This window comes from Dermacentor andersoni, chromosome 3 (genome assembly GCF_023375885.2).
Source record: "Dermacentor andersoni chromosome 3, qqDerAnde1_hic_scaffold, whole genome shotgun sequence".
NCBI lineage: Eukaryota > Metazoa > Arthropoda > Arachnida > Ixodida > Ixodidae > Dermacentor > Dermacentor andersoni.
The window spans coordinates 45064787-45078853 of record NC_092816.1 but is presented as its reverse complement, the minus strand read 5'-3'; the positions used below and the strand labels follow the sequence as shown (position 1 = coordinate 45078853).

The 14067-nt window shown below is 49.4% G+C and overlaps 1 protein-coding gene across 4 annotated transcripts in view; it reads right to left on the bottom strand.

Annotated features, from left to right (window-relative positions):
* Positions 1-9792: 9792 nt before the first annotated feature.
* The window catches only part of LOC126516484 (mediator of RNA polymerase II transcription subunit 15-like), a 136923-nt gene continuing 132648 nt past the window's right edge, over positions 9793-14067 (bottom strand). For all 4 annotated transcript variants that reach the window (XM_055064105.2, XM_055064107.2, XM_055064104.1 and 1 more), the window contains one exon: positions 9793-10046. In XM_055064105.2, coding sequence (XP_054920080.1) covers positions 9984-10046 — 63 coding nt within the window. In that variant the 3' untranslated portion in view covers positions 9793-9983. The remainder of the gene's footprint in view (positions 10047-14067) is intronic.

Here is a 14067-nt window from a genome sequence, read left to right as displayed (position 1 = left end):
GTGTCGTCGAGTACCTCGACTCGTCGGGGCTCTCGGCGAGACTCTAGGATTTTCTGCAAAGACGGATAGCCTCACGGCTATCCAAATCACTACAGGCTACTCGACCTGCCCCAATCATCTGGCTCCTGCTGGATCACCGCCCCCTGGCCTTTCACCCGATCACCACTCCTACCGGACCCAATGGGCCCTTCCTGCCGGACTGCTCAGCCGCTGCCCATGGCGTCACTTTAACCCTCTACTCTCCTATCTCCTTTGCTCCCACTCTCACCCCACCCCTGTTGACGCTGAGCCGTGCTCCCGCAAGGGCTGCAGAAAACAGCGTCAACCTTTCCTTCTCCCTTCAAGAACCACTTCTCTCTCTGTACCAGGGTGATCTGGCATAAGGCGACGTGCGACGACACCCGCCTGCTCTGTCGCCCTCCCCGTCCAAGTGCCCCCCTCCCCCGACCCACCCCACACCCCTGAAAAATTTCCTGGCTGTGCCACTGCACGTTGGTATGCCGTCGACCCTTTCCACGACGTCGATACATATAGGAGAACGATGTTTCTTGACTGTGGCTGGGCCGCGCGTGAAAGCCTCATGTCTCAGATTCAGAGTGCGTGTTCGTTCTACGTTCTTGTGTTGAGAAAGTCTCGAAAAGGTGCACATATCGGTCTACGGTACGTTGCCTCGGATTCAGAGCGCTTTCAGACCAATTTTCTCTCAGTGTAGCGCCAGTGACCATAGAAATTGCAGGGAGAGGCACAAACGCCGGCCAGCCGCTCCTCGCAAGCATGCATGGAAGCGTGCCGGACGGCACGCCTCCATGCCCGTAAAAGGGACAGGGAGAGATTATAAGAAAGGATAGACTGTAGGACCACTTCTGAAGGGAAGTATCTACACTGCGCAATGTAGTAACTAAGTTAGTAAATAAATAAATAAATAAATAAATAAATAAATAAATAAATAAATAAAAGCGACAGTGTAAACATGAAAAAGCCATAGCTCGCTTGTGCTGTGACATGATAGATTACAGGCCTGGAATGTACGAAACAGAATGTTATTGTGAACGACCAAGCTCTGCAAACCGAAAAACACGAACTAAAGGGAGGTGGCGACGCCACCTTCAAATTTCAGCACCATCTCCCATCAAGTCATAGATTTTGAAAGCGTCTGCCAAGGAACAATTTACCGCAAAATAAACGATAACTTTCAACCGGGAAATGTAAAAAAAAAGTTTACTTCGGAACTTTAGGGAACCTTTTCTGCAAGAAACCAGTGTCGGGGCTCGGAGTAGCGTTTAGGCTAGGAATCCTCCAGCCACACTGATGGGTACGTCCGGGGATAGGAGCGAAAGAAAAGGGTTTATTTTACATTAGTTTCATTTACATTAGTTTAACATTAGTTCCATTTCATCAGTTTTACATTAGCTTCACATATGGAAGCCCACTCCATGCAGGAGCGCATGGAGTGGGCAACACCTAAGGAATTCCCTTTGCCGTGTTGAGACGTAACAGCAGGCTCAAATGCGCGAAAGCACCTGTGAATCTGTGGCGTAAGATTGACGTCACAAGCACTACGGTTCGGCCGAGATGCGCGAAATCGTAAAGACAGATGGCGTCTGGCCTAAAAGAAACGTCTCTTACCAAAAAAAAAATATTTTAAGAAACCAATCTCTCTTTTCTTTTTCGTCCAAAGGAGACAAACGTACACCTCGCTTTTACATTTCGCCCAAAAGAGGAATGCGGTCGGAGCGACCAGGATCGAACCCGTGACCTTGAACTCAGCAACGCAAGGCCATCCACTAAGATACCATCATCATCAGCAGCAGCCTGGCTACGCCCACTGCAGGGCAAAGATCTCTTCCATATTTCTCCAACTACCCCGGTTATGTGCCAATTGTGGCTATGTTGTCCCTACAAACTTCTTAATCTAATCCGCCCACTTAACTTTCTGCCGCCCCCTGCTATGCTTCCCTTCTCTTGGAATCCAGTCCGTAACCCTTAATGACCATCGGTTATCTTCCCTCCTCATTACATGCCCTGCCCATGCCCCATTTCTTTTTCTTGATTTCAACTAAGATGTCACTAACATACGCTTGTTCATCACCCAATCTCCTCTCTTCTTCTCCCTTAACGTTACACCCATCATTCTTTCCACAGCTCGTTGCGTCGTCCTCAATTTAAGTAGAACCCTTTTCGTAAGCCTCCAGGTTTCTGCCCCGTAGGTGAGTACTGGTAAGACACAGCTATTATACACTTTTCTCTTGGGGGATAATGACAACCTGCTGTTCAGATCTGAGAATGCCTGCCAAACGCACCCCAGCCCATTCTTATTCTTCTGATTATTTCAGTCTCATCATCCGCATCCACGGTCACTACCTGCCCTAAGTAGATGTACTCCCTTACCACTTCCAGTGCCTCGCTACCTATCATAAACTGCTGTTCTCTTCCGAGACTGTTAAACATTACTTTAGTTTTCTGCAGATTAATTTTTAGACCCGCCCTTCTGTTTTGCCTCTCCAGGTCAGTGAGCATGCATTGCAATTGTTCCCCTGAGTTACTAAGCAAGGCAATATCATCAGCGAATCTCAAGTTACTAAGGTGTTCTCCATTAACTCTTATCCCCAACTCTTCCCACTCCAGGTCTCTGAATACCTCCTGTAAACACGCTGTGAATAGCATTGGAGAGATCGTATCTCGCTGTCTGACGCCTTTCTTTATTGGGATTTTGTTGCTTTCTTTATGGAGGGCTATGTTGGCTGTAGAGCCGCTATAGATATATTTCAGTATTTTTACATATGGCTCATCTACACCCTGATTCCGTAATGCCTCCATGACTGCTGAGGTTTCGACTGAATCAAACGCTTTCTCGTAATCAATGAAAGCTATATATAAGGTTTGGTTATATTCCGCACATTTCTCTATCACCTAACTGATAGTGTGAATATGGTCTATTGTTGAGTAGCCTTTATGGAATCCTGCCTGGTCCTTTGGTTGACAGAAGTCTAAGGTGTTCCTGATTCTATTTGCGATTACCTTAGTAAATACTTTGTAGGCAACGGACAGTAAGCTGATTGGTCAACAATTTTTCATGTCTTTGGCGTCCCCTTTCTTAAGTATTAGGATTATGTTAGCGTTCTTCCAAGATTCCGGTAGGCTCGAGGTCATGAAGCACTGCGTACACAGGGTGGTCAGTTTTCCTAGAACAATCTGTCCACCGTCCTTCAACAAATCTGCGGTTACCTTATCCTCCCCAGCTGCCCTTTGCATAGCTCCCAAGGCTTTCTTTATTTCTTCCGGCATTATTTGTGGGATTTCAAATTCCTCTAGACTATTCTCTCTTCCATTATCGTCGTGGGTGCAACTGGTACTGTATGAATCTCTATAGAACTCCTCAGCCACTTGAACTATCTCATCCATATTAGTAATGATATTGCCGGCTTTGTCTCTTAACGCATACATCTGATTCTTGCCTATTTCTAGTTTCTTCTTCACTGCTTTTAGGCTTCCTCCGTTCCTGAGAGCATGTTCAATTCTATCCATATTATACTTCCTTATGTCAGCTGTCTTACGCTTGTTGATTACCTTCGAAAGTTCTGCCAGTTCTATTCTAGCTGTAGGGTTAGAGGCTTTCATATATTGGCGTTTCTTGATCAGATCTTTCGTCTCCTGCGGCAGCTTACTGGTATCCTGTCTAACGGAGTTACCACCGACTTCTATTGCACACTGCTTCGAAATCTTACCATCCTATGGTCACTGCAGCGCACCTTACCGAGCACGTCCACATCTTGTATGATGCCAGGGTTAGCGCAGAGTATGTGGTCTGTTTCATTTCTAGTCTCGCCCTTCGGGCTCCTCCACGTCCACTTTCGTTTATCCCGCTTGCGGAAGAAGGTATTCATTATCCGCAAATTCTTCCGTTCTGCAAACTCTACTAATAAGTCTCCCCGACTTCCTATAAGCCATGCCACATTCCCCCACTGACTTGTCTTTGTTTTGACTTTACCCATCGCCGATTCCACGTCTTTGTAGAAGCTTTCGATTTGCTGGTCATCATGACTGGATGTAGGCGAGTAGGCCTGTACGACCTTCAATTTGTACCTCGTATTAGGTTTCGCAAGACCTGCCACCCTCTCGTTAAAGGGACACTAAAGGTTACCAGAAACTCAAGTTAAAGTGGTAGAGCAATGTTCTAGAACGTCTAAGGCGTCAATATAATCGCGAACAGAGCTTTAGTAACCGAGAAATTGAGGTAAATGCATGACACGATTTGAGACCCCCCAGCGACATTCCGGTACTAGCCCGATGACGAAAGCACTCCTCATAGTTTGTGTTACTAATACTCAACTACTTGTATTAAAAATATCATTTCATTCGATTATAAGACGGAAAAAAATGCTACTTGTCTACGTCTATTCGATTCTAAGAAAAAATAACATTTTGACGTTACCCTTCAGTAATATGGGTGTTCCAAAGGTTTCGTTTTCGCTCGACTCTGCGCGCTCGACTCTGCGCCGCGCACGCTTTGGAGTTTCAGTAGTTTGGTTATCGCGTCGTGCTGTGAGGGTTCTGCTGGCTCGCGAAACTTTCATTTGGAACAAGCAGCGAGAATGCCACGTCCATGTGATGTCGTGGGAAGCCCTCGTTGCTTTCCCGCTCCGGAGAGCCGGTGTCGAGGCCGCCGTCGTAGTACGCAACGACGCCGGCAGTGCGAGCCCTCATCAGCAGGTCGCGCTCGTCGGTGCTCAAATCGCTGAAGTTGAGCCCACCATCGCGAGCCAATCTGTCGGTGTCCGGGTCCATTGCGACGAGCGTCGAAGTTTGCGTCATAGAATGAAGTACCCGCTTATGGGCGTCTTGCGCTGGAGTTTGAGGTATAGTAGCGGCGCTTGGTGACTGTGCGGGAAACGACATCTGGGTCGTGCCAGCTTGGGTCGTATTGAGCCCTGGTTGTGTGTGGCGAAGCACTTTTCTAGGCCGAGTTTTGCTTCGATTCGCACTTTTTTATGCCCTGTTGCGAGTGCGAAAAGGCTCGTCACTTCTCACAGACCACGCCAACCACGCTGCGAGCTCGCCGCAGCCTATAGTTTTAACGAAAACGGACTCTCCGTGTGCCGTGGGACGTAATGTGGGACGTAATTCGTTTCTCCTTCCGCTAGCCACCATACTCCCGCTACTAGCCACCGTACTCCCGCTTTCGCTCTGCTGTCGGCTCTGTCTTGGCTCTGTTTCTGGCCGCGCGTTTGCGTTTTGCGCAGAAAAGCCGTAGCGCCGTCTGCGGACGCCGTTCTACTCACCGATGGCGCAACGTCACTATGAGACCATGATGTCAGTACTCCTCGATCGGAGGGCGGGCGATTTGAACTGCGCTAGAGGTACGCAGACGCTTCAGAACGCATTTTCTCTTAAAATAAGTCTCTCCTTGGCACGAAACAAGCGTTTCGAGGTTTCTGTGATAGTATTTCAACAGTCCACGTTGACTTAATAGTAAACTTTAGTGTCCCTTTAATGCTATAGAGCTTCTGTATGTTACCAGCTATATGCTTATTAATCAGGAATCCGACTCCTAGTTTTCTCCGCTAAGCCTGGATAGCACAGGACATGCCCGCCATTTTTTTTTTTTTTTTGCACTGTATATGCTTCATTTGTCCTCCTAAACTCACTGAGCCTTATTATATTGCATTTAATGCCCGCTAATTCGTCCAATAGCACTGCCAGACTCGCCTCGCTCGATAACGTTCCTACGTTAAACGTTTTCAGGTTCCAATGGCAGGGTGTCCGGATCCAGAGATTCTTAGCACCCTCTGCTGCGTCGCAGGTCTGACCACCGCCGTGGTCAGTTGCTTCGCAGCTGCTGGGTACAGAGAGCCGTGGTTTGGTTGTATTCATATAGGAGGTTGTGGCCAAGTGCCGCATCATTGTGGCCAATCCTGTTCTGGTGAGGGAGTGCACCGGGATCAGGCCGCACTCCAGGCCTGTTCATGCAATTCTATCAACACGCGAGTTTTTTTTTTTTTTTTTTTTTTTATTCCGGTTCGAACCACGGTTTTGTACGCGAGGCGGATTCTCTACCTCTACGCCATCGCTGCGCGCGCCACCGCAGGCAGTTAATACTCCGATTTCCCTACTCTAATACATGTGAAAATTAAAAAAATATATATATAAATCTTTCATCGGGCACCCACCGAGTCGATTTAACGCGAAATGTGCCGCATTTACGAGCTAAAGCTAAATCTAGTGATGGCAGGAAGCAGATTTTTTTTACGAACTTCTCAAGCAACGCAGTTCGGCACAATTTCCAATCAGAAAGTTGTAGAGCGGTTTGCAGAACGGCCGATTAAAGTTTTTGACTTTCTACGAGTATTAGTGTGCCTCCGTTTACTGCAGATGCCCGCGAAATAACAAATAATATACCAAGTGACATGCCCCTTGCGCGTCACGATTGTAGCGTTCTCAAACGTTTCCCGTACAAACGACTACAGCATCTAGCAATGTTTGCTACCGCTTAAAAGGCGACAGGGCAGTGACGAAGGCGCTGGCTGTGCGATTCACTACACCGGTGGCCTTAATCACGATATCGATAAGCAGGCGCAACGGCAGTACACCCGGCTAAATGCTATGTTCCTTTTTATGCGGAGCGTTTGGGAGCGTTGAAATCACGGCGCGCAAGCGGACATGTCACGTGTATTTTTTTGTTTTTTTTTTTTTTACTTCGCGGGCTCAGCAGTAAGCGGAAAGCAACTGCTGCTTAATAGATAGAAAGGCAGAAACTGTTTAATCGGATGTTTTGCAAAGCGCTCTAGAACTTTCTAATTGGAAGTTTTTCCCCACTTCATTGCTTCAGAAGTTGGTTAATTGAGATTGACTAATTATGCAATTAAGCAGAATAGAAAAAACACTGCGACTTACCCGGTACGTGTGTGTGTGTGTGTGTGTGTGTGTGTGTGTGTGTGTGTGTGTGTGTGTGTGTGTGTGTGTGTGTGTGTGTGTGTGTGTGTGTGTGTGTGTGTGTGTGTGTGTGTGTGTGTGTGTGTGTGTGTGTGTGTGTGTGTGTGTGTGTGTGTGTGTGTGTGTGTGTGTGTGTGTGTGTGTGTGTGTGTGTGTGTGTGTGTGTGTGTGTGTGTGTGTGTGTGTGTGTGTGTGTGTGTGTGTGTGTGTGTGTGTGTGTGTGTGTGTGTGTGTGTGTGTGTGTGTGTGTGTGTGTGTGTGTGTGTGTGTGTGTGTGTGTGTGTGTGTGTGTGTGTGTGTGTGTGTGTGTGTGTGTGTGTGTGTGTGTGTGTGTGTGTGTGTGTGTGTGTGTGTGTGTGTGTGTGTGTGTGTGTGTGTGTGTGTGTGTGTGTGTGTGTGTGTGTGTGTGTGTGTGTGTGTGTGTGTGTGTGTGTGTGTGTGTGTGTGTGTGTGTGTGTGTGTGTGTGTGTGTGTGTGTGTGTGTGTGTGTGTGTGTGTGTGTGTGTGTGTGTGTGTGTGTGTGTGTGTGTGTGTGTGTGTGTGTGTGTTTGTCAAGCAGGGGTGAAGACGTGCGGCACGTGAGTTGCGGGTCGCCAACTTATCCGACAGGTCCGGAGCACCCCTGCGCACCATAATTGAAACGCGACGGCGATTGGATGTGGTCGGGGAAATCGAGTGATGCCATACCCGTATTGAGTTGTCCGTATCAAACTGGACAAATGCATACAACACGCGCTAAGAAACTCCTCGTTACGTTAGGTTGTGTTTAGGTTAGGTTTACGTTAGGTTAGCGTAAAAAGCGTTAGGGTGCCGCGGCGTCACAGCGGTTATGCCGTGCGGATTATTGTCTGTCTCGGCTACGTTATGCTATGTTAGGTTAACGTAACCTTAGGTTGGTTTACCTTAACTTTGCGTTACACTAGGTTAGCGTAACAGCCGGCGTGGCGCGGCGTGTTCTCACAACGCTTACGGTCTCGGTCTCGTTAGGTTGGGTTAACGTTAGGCTAGGTTAACGTTAGGTTAGGTTAGCGTAAAACGCGTTATGGGGGCGCGGCGTATTCTTACAGCGGTTGCGGGGCCGTCGAATGTCGCCGGCGCCCTTTCAGCCACTCCCGTTCAACTGCGGCTGCTAAGGGCTAAGGGCGGCTGCCGCGGCTGCTAAATGCCTTCTACATTTTCAGTATACGCGGATCGGCCTCTTTCACGGTCCCTACTGCTCCCACGGAAACATCTGCGATGTTATCCCGTTTCACCGCGCCGGCAGCCAGCGTCCCAGCGTAAACAAACTCCAGCCCACTTCGCAATGCCGACACGCCTAGGGACTATTAGATGTTGCCGTCGAGTGCAGAAGTTGGCCGACGTTCAGGAGGATTTTGAGATGAAACTGAAGGTTTATTTACGGTAATACAAAGTAATAAACAGTCAAAGTCATCGACGGCCGGCAGCAAATCGCACGGTGCGGCCCTTGGCAAGAAGAGCGAAAGGAATGAATGAAGGAATGAATTTCTCTTATCCCTCTCTCTCGCTTTTAACCCCTTCGGTCTCTCGGGCTCACGTCATTTTCGGCCAATCGTCGAGCCCGCTCAGATGTCGCAATTTTCTTCCAATGGTAGACGCCCGTGCAAGTGCCGTCACCTTCGGCTCATCGGGTCGCTCCAAGGGCTCCACTGTCCGATGGGTGACTTACCACCAGCGTTGCCTTGGTGTTGGCTCCCCGCTTGAAAGCGCTCAGCTGGAGGAGACGGGTTGTTCCCGAACGACGTTTCAGAGCTGCAAAACAGCTTTGCTCGGGACCGAGATCAACTACCTGGAACCGGGTCAGCCGCCCGTTCCACTTTCGGGAAGAGTCAAGTAGGGGTGAAGACCATAGCTCGACGTGCGGCACGCAAGTTGGGGGTCGCCAAATTGCCTGACAGGTCCGGGAACGTGTTAGATGCGCCCCTGCGCACCATAATTGGAATGCGACGGCGATTGGACGTGGTCGGGGAACTTGAGTGATGCCAGGAAAAGGGTCCGTGTCAAACAGGACAAACGCATACAACACGCGCTAAGAAACTCCTCGGTAGTGCCAAGTGTTACGTTTGACCAACGGGAGCTGCCGATTTTCGGGGAAGCGACCGTCGGAATGGCGCCGGCAGGTCTGTTGCGGCGGCTCACTTTGAAAACAATATGCCAGTCCCTAGCCCATTGGCGCCACCATGTCTGCTGCGACGACTCGCTTTGTAAGGACCACAATGCGCCGCGTCCCCTAACCAAACAACGCCGAGACGTGCACACAGTCGGCGGACCATGTAATTAGATTCGCCGTCACTGTGAAGGTTTGTTTGAAGGGGTGGAACTCCTGGAATAATAAGTTTTGCGGTGCCGACTCACGCAGCTTAGAAGTCGTCAGTCAATCGACAGACGCGGCGGCCACTGTCTGCGGAGTCGACTCTGGGATAAAGAGGCGCCTGCTCGGGGCAGCACTGTGTCTGCGAGAACCCTCTCACCTCGGTGTGGTCAGTGAAACCTGTAGGGAAGTGAGTGAGTAAATCCTTCCCTTCAAGGGCGAGTCGGTCGGTTACGATGACTTTGGACGCTCCGTTTGGTCGAACGGCCGTTTTCCCTCACCTAGGGATCTAGGGAGGACAGAGTGTATTTCAGGAGCCGTTGGCGGCTTATCAGTGTGCATTCTCTTTCACTCATGTTATACTGATGAACTGTAACGTTCTCATGCAGATACTGTATATAAATCCCATATTCCTCGTTCTCGATGAGAACGTATTATGCCATAGGGCTATTCAATAATCAGTTATTTTTCAGAAATCAAAGTAATTAAATGCCGTCCTGTTTTTCTTTTCATTGAGAAAGTAGAGAGACACATGGTGAACAAAGATGTTGTATTTTTGTCTCTGCAACAATGAACAGTATTTACAATCAAGGAACAAGTGGACCAGCCAGAAAAATGAAGACATTTTGGTGCCATGTGCGCAGATGATACGCTGAGGGGCAGTGTCCATGGTGATTTATATCAGGTCCTGAGAAAGTGGGTCAACTTAAGCCTTAAGTCTACATCAATCTCTTCCAGTTGTCACCATGGTGTCTGGTAAAGAGCAGGCTTGACGAACACACATTTCCTGCACAGAAATAAGAAATAAAAGAAAGCCTGTAAGAACTTCCAGAAAGTATTGAATATGATGCAACAGACATCTGCTAGAAATCAAATGAAATTGAAAGGCTTAGTTACACAAAAGAAATAAATTTGTAAACACGGGTGAGAGCGGTTAATAGGGTCAACGCTCATGAAAATGGTCCGTAATCATCCGACATAATCTGTAATGATATATCACATCATTACATCCAAAGTATTTTCTATTGAAAATTGCAGCTGTGGTAAATTGTGAAACAGTGAAACTTTGCATAAGTTACCATCTAGATTACTGGAACCCAGAAATGACCTCAAAAACTATGAAAAGATTGGCATTAAGAAACGGGAGCGGGGGATTTATGGCATTTATGGCAGCAGTACAAATGCACTAACAGCATGACACCTTGCTGTCAGCCGTTTTCCAGGCACTGGCTGCCAACAAAAGGCAATTTTCTTGCACAACAGCAGGATACCTTGTTGGCGAGAATGTCGGTCCAAATTATACTTTGGCCACTGTGGCCAACTTCCCACGGTGCCGGCAGGCCCGAGCACGAAGGAGGATGCCGGCAAGAGTGCCTGCATGCTCGGGCCTGCCGGCACTGTGGGAAATTGGTCACAATGGCAGAAGTAGCTGGTAGTAGGCATGGTACTACTATGGCAGCAGTAGCTGCAACACAGCTCGAGTTCAACTCAAACTCCGCATCTGGCCTTCGTTGCACTGCGGCCTGGCTTGATCGCATCAAGTGCTTCGCAGCATAGACATCTGCTAAGGTTCGAAACGGGTTGAGTGTAGCGGCACCGTCAGCGCCCACAGCACTCGGCCAACAGCAGTGGTTGACGGTGAGCAGCTTGTGTGGTCATTTTGAAAAGACCCCATGGCTGGCGGAGTGTGTCACAGCACACCGTTGTGGGAAAGTGCTAGCAAAGTTGTGGGAAGCTGCCAGGAAAAGCTGATAGCATTGTACTGCCACCCGTACACATTGCCGCACTAAATTTGGCCAAAATTTGGTCCGTTGTAACCGATGAACTGTTAAAGCCAGGTCTGTTAAAAGCGAAATTTGTTGCAGGAATAACATAGACAAACCAAACAAAATTATAAGTATGTTCTGTTATAACCGAAAGTATGGGGATACAGTCGAATCTCGCTAATTCGAACACGCTTAATTCAAACATCCGATTTATTCAAGCTGACGCTATGGTTCTGTCAAGTTATGCGAATTCTAATGGGTGAAAATGCCCGGTAATTCGAACGCACAAGCATTTGCAATGGTTAATTTGAACATACCACGCTCCAACAATGCTCTCAGCAGAGTGCCAAATCCCATGGCAGCACACTAGACCAGCATTCCTCTGGCCCCGCCAGAGAAGAAAAGCTTAGGAGAGACCCCTCCACACCGTGTGCATGGTTCCATATCAAGTCCAAAAGCGATAACACCATCGCCGTGTGACCTACACTGTATGTGCGAGTCAAAGCGGGCGAAGGGAACCCATGATCGCGGCTCAATCTTGGCTGCACGAAAGAGACGGAGCAGAGCGGACGCACACCGTCTTCCGTCGTGCGCGAGGCACCCAGAGTTGCGAGGCAATGGGGGAAGGGGGAGGAGGGGTGCGAGAGAGGGGGCGGCGTTTTACTGTGGCTGTATCTTGAGAGCGATCTACGTTGGGGGCAGAGTCTAGGTGTGTCCGGCCTCGTCCGGCCGGTGTGTCCGGCCCAGTCCAGCCTCGGCAACTCCGCCATGGCAGCCTTAGGTGGCACTAAGGCGGCTTGGGTGGCGGAGGTACAGTAGAACCCCGCTGTTACGTTCCTCGCTGCTTCGTTTTCCCGGCTGTTACATCGTTTTCGTCCGGTCCCGGCATAGCTCCCATAGGATCCAATGTATTGTGTACCCCGCTGTTACGTTGTAGCTGTGAAAACGTTCCCGCATGTTACGTCACAACCTGGCACCCCGAACCCAGCCAGGCAACGCACACCAACTGCCATTTTGACGAGTCTTGGCCAGGCTTGGCTACGGAATTGGCTACAAGACCGTGGCCTCCGAGATCACCCCCTTGCACGCGCGTGGGTAATCTCAGAGGCCATAAAAAGCCGCACGCGAGTTGGAGAGATTGCCACTAGATGGCCACTGCCTCGTCAGCCGAAGCGAGTAAAACCCGGGGGCCCGCAGCAATCCAGTCTTTCTTGTTTATATGGTTCAACCCATCCGAGTCTTCCGTTTCCTTCCGTCAACAGCTACGCTGCCTATGCTTCGTCAGGCCTCGCTAATCCAGTCTTTCTTGTTTGTGCGGTTCAACCCATCCGAGTCGTCCGTGTCCTCCCGTCAACACCTACGCTGCCTACGCCTCGTCGGGCCTCGCTAACACCTCGAGTGATTTTTCGTCCTTTGATGGCGTCGCGCAAGAGCAAGGCACTTTCCCTTGAGGAAAAGCTGAATGTTCTCAATGCAGTCGACAGGCAGCCAGTGCAGAAAAGAGTCGACATCGCCAAGGATCTTGGTCTGCCACCCTCGACGCTTAACAGCATCGTTTCGAAGCGTGCCGAGATACAAGGGAATGCCGCGCTCTTCGGCCCGAAAGCTAAGCAGGCTCGTGGCGCCAAGTATGGAAACCTCGACGAGTTGCTTCTTACTTGGTTTAAACAAGCTCGCGCTGCCGGTGTTAACTTCGATGGCAGCATTTTGTGCGAGAAGGCGATGGAAATAGCCGACCGACTGGGCATCAGTGACTTTCAGCGTCAAATGGCTGGATCGACCGTTTCCGGAAGAGGCACGGCATCGCGTATAAGACAGTATCCAGGGAAGCAGCAAGTGTAAACTTGGAAACAGTCGATGATTGGAAGGCCACACTATCTGCCATAATTGAGGGGTATGAGACATGCCGACGAAACGGGTCTTTTCTTTCGGGTGCAGCCATCCAAGTCGTTAAGCCTGAAGGGCGAATCATGCCACGGAGGCAAATGCAGCAAAGAAAGATTGACAATGCTCCTTTGCTGAAACATGGATGGCTCGGACAAGCTGAGGCCATGGGTAATCGGAAAATACCGAAACCCACGGTGTTTAAAGAACATTCGCCTGCTGCCATGTCACTATAGAAGCAACAGTCGTGCATGGATGACGGGTTCTTTGTTCGAAGAATTTCTTCGTTACTTCAACAATAAGATGGGCTCCCAGTGCAGGAGTGTTGTCCTTTTTCTGGACAATTGTGCTGCCCACCCGAAAGACCCGTCGTTTCTTCGGAACGTTAAGCTTGTTTTTTTTTTCCTCCAAACACTACAAGCCACTTGCAGCCGTTGGATGCCGGCGTCATAAAGAACTTAAAGCACTCATACAGGAAGTCCATCGTAAAGCGCTGTCTGGCGCATATTGATCGCGGACAGCAGCCTACGATCATTTTGATACTGGACGCTATGCACTACGTCGCTTCAGCGTGGACTGCAGTGAGCGCATCAACTGCATAGCACTGCTTCGCGCGGTGTGGCTTTCGCATGGACGGCGGAGAGGAAACTGCCATGGAAGCTGAAGAGACGGAAGCAGCCTTTCATAATCAAGAGCTGAGTGAAGCTTTGAATGCGCTGGGTGCCACGGGAGTCACGTATGATGACTACGTCGCCGTGGATGCTGCTGTCGTGACATGCGAGTGTCAGAATATCGCCGAGATCGTTGCAGACTCGGTCGCGAGTGAAGCCTCAGACTGTGGTGACGACGAGGAGCACGAGCCGCATGATTCCGGGGAGTTGGCGGACCCGAGCTTTGGAGAAGGCATCGCGGCTCTGGACCTCCTTTGCAGGTACGTCGCACCTCAAAGCGACGCTGAGAGCAATACGGCTTTCCAGGCAATCGAGAAACGCGTGGTGTTTTCCAGCGAGCGGAAAAAACGGCAATCGACCATTCTCGATTTTTCTTAAGACCTAAGCTCACTTGATGTCGAAATAAATTGTTTCAAGGCAAAGTTGCACTGTTTTAATTAATTTTCGGACCTTTCCTCACTGTTGCGTTTTCCCGCCTGTTACGTTT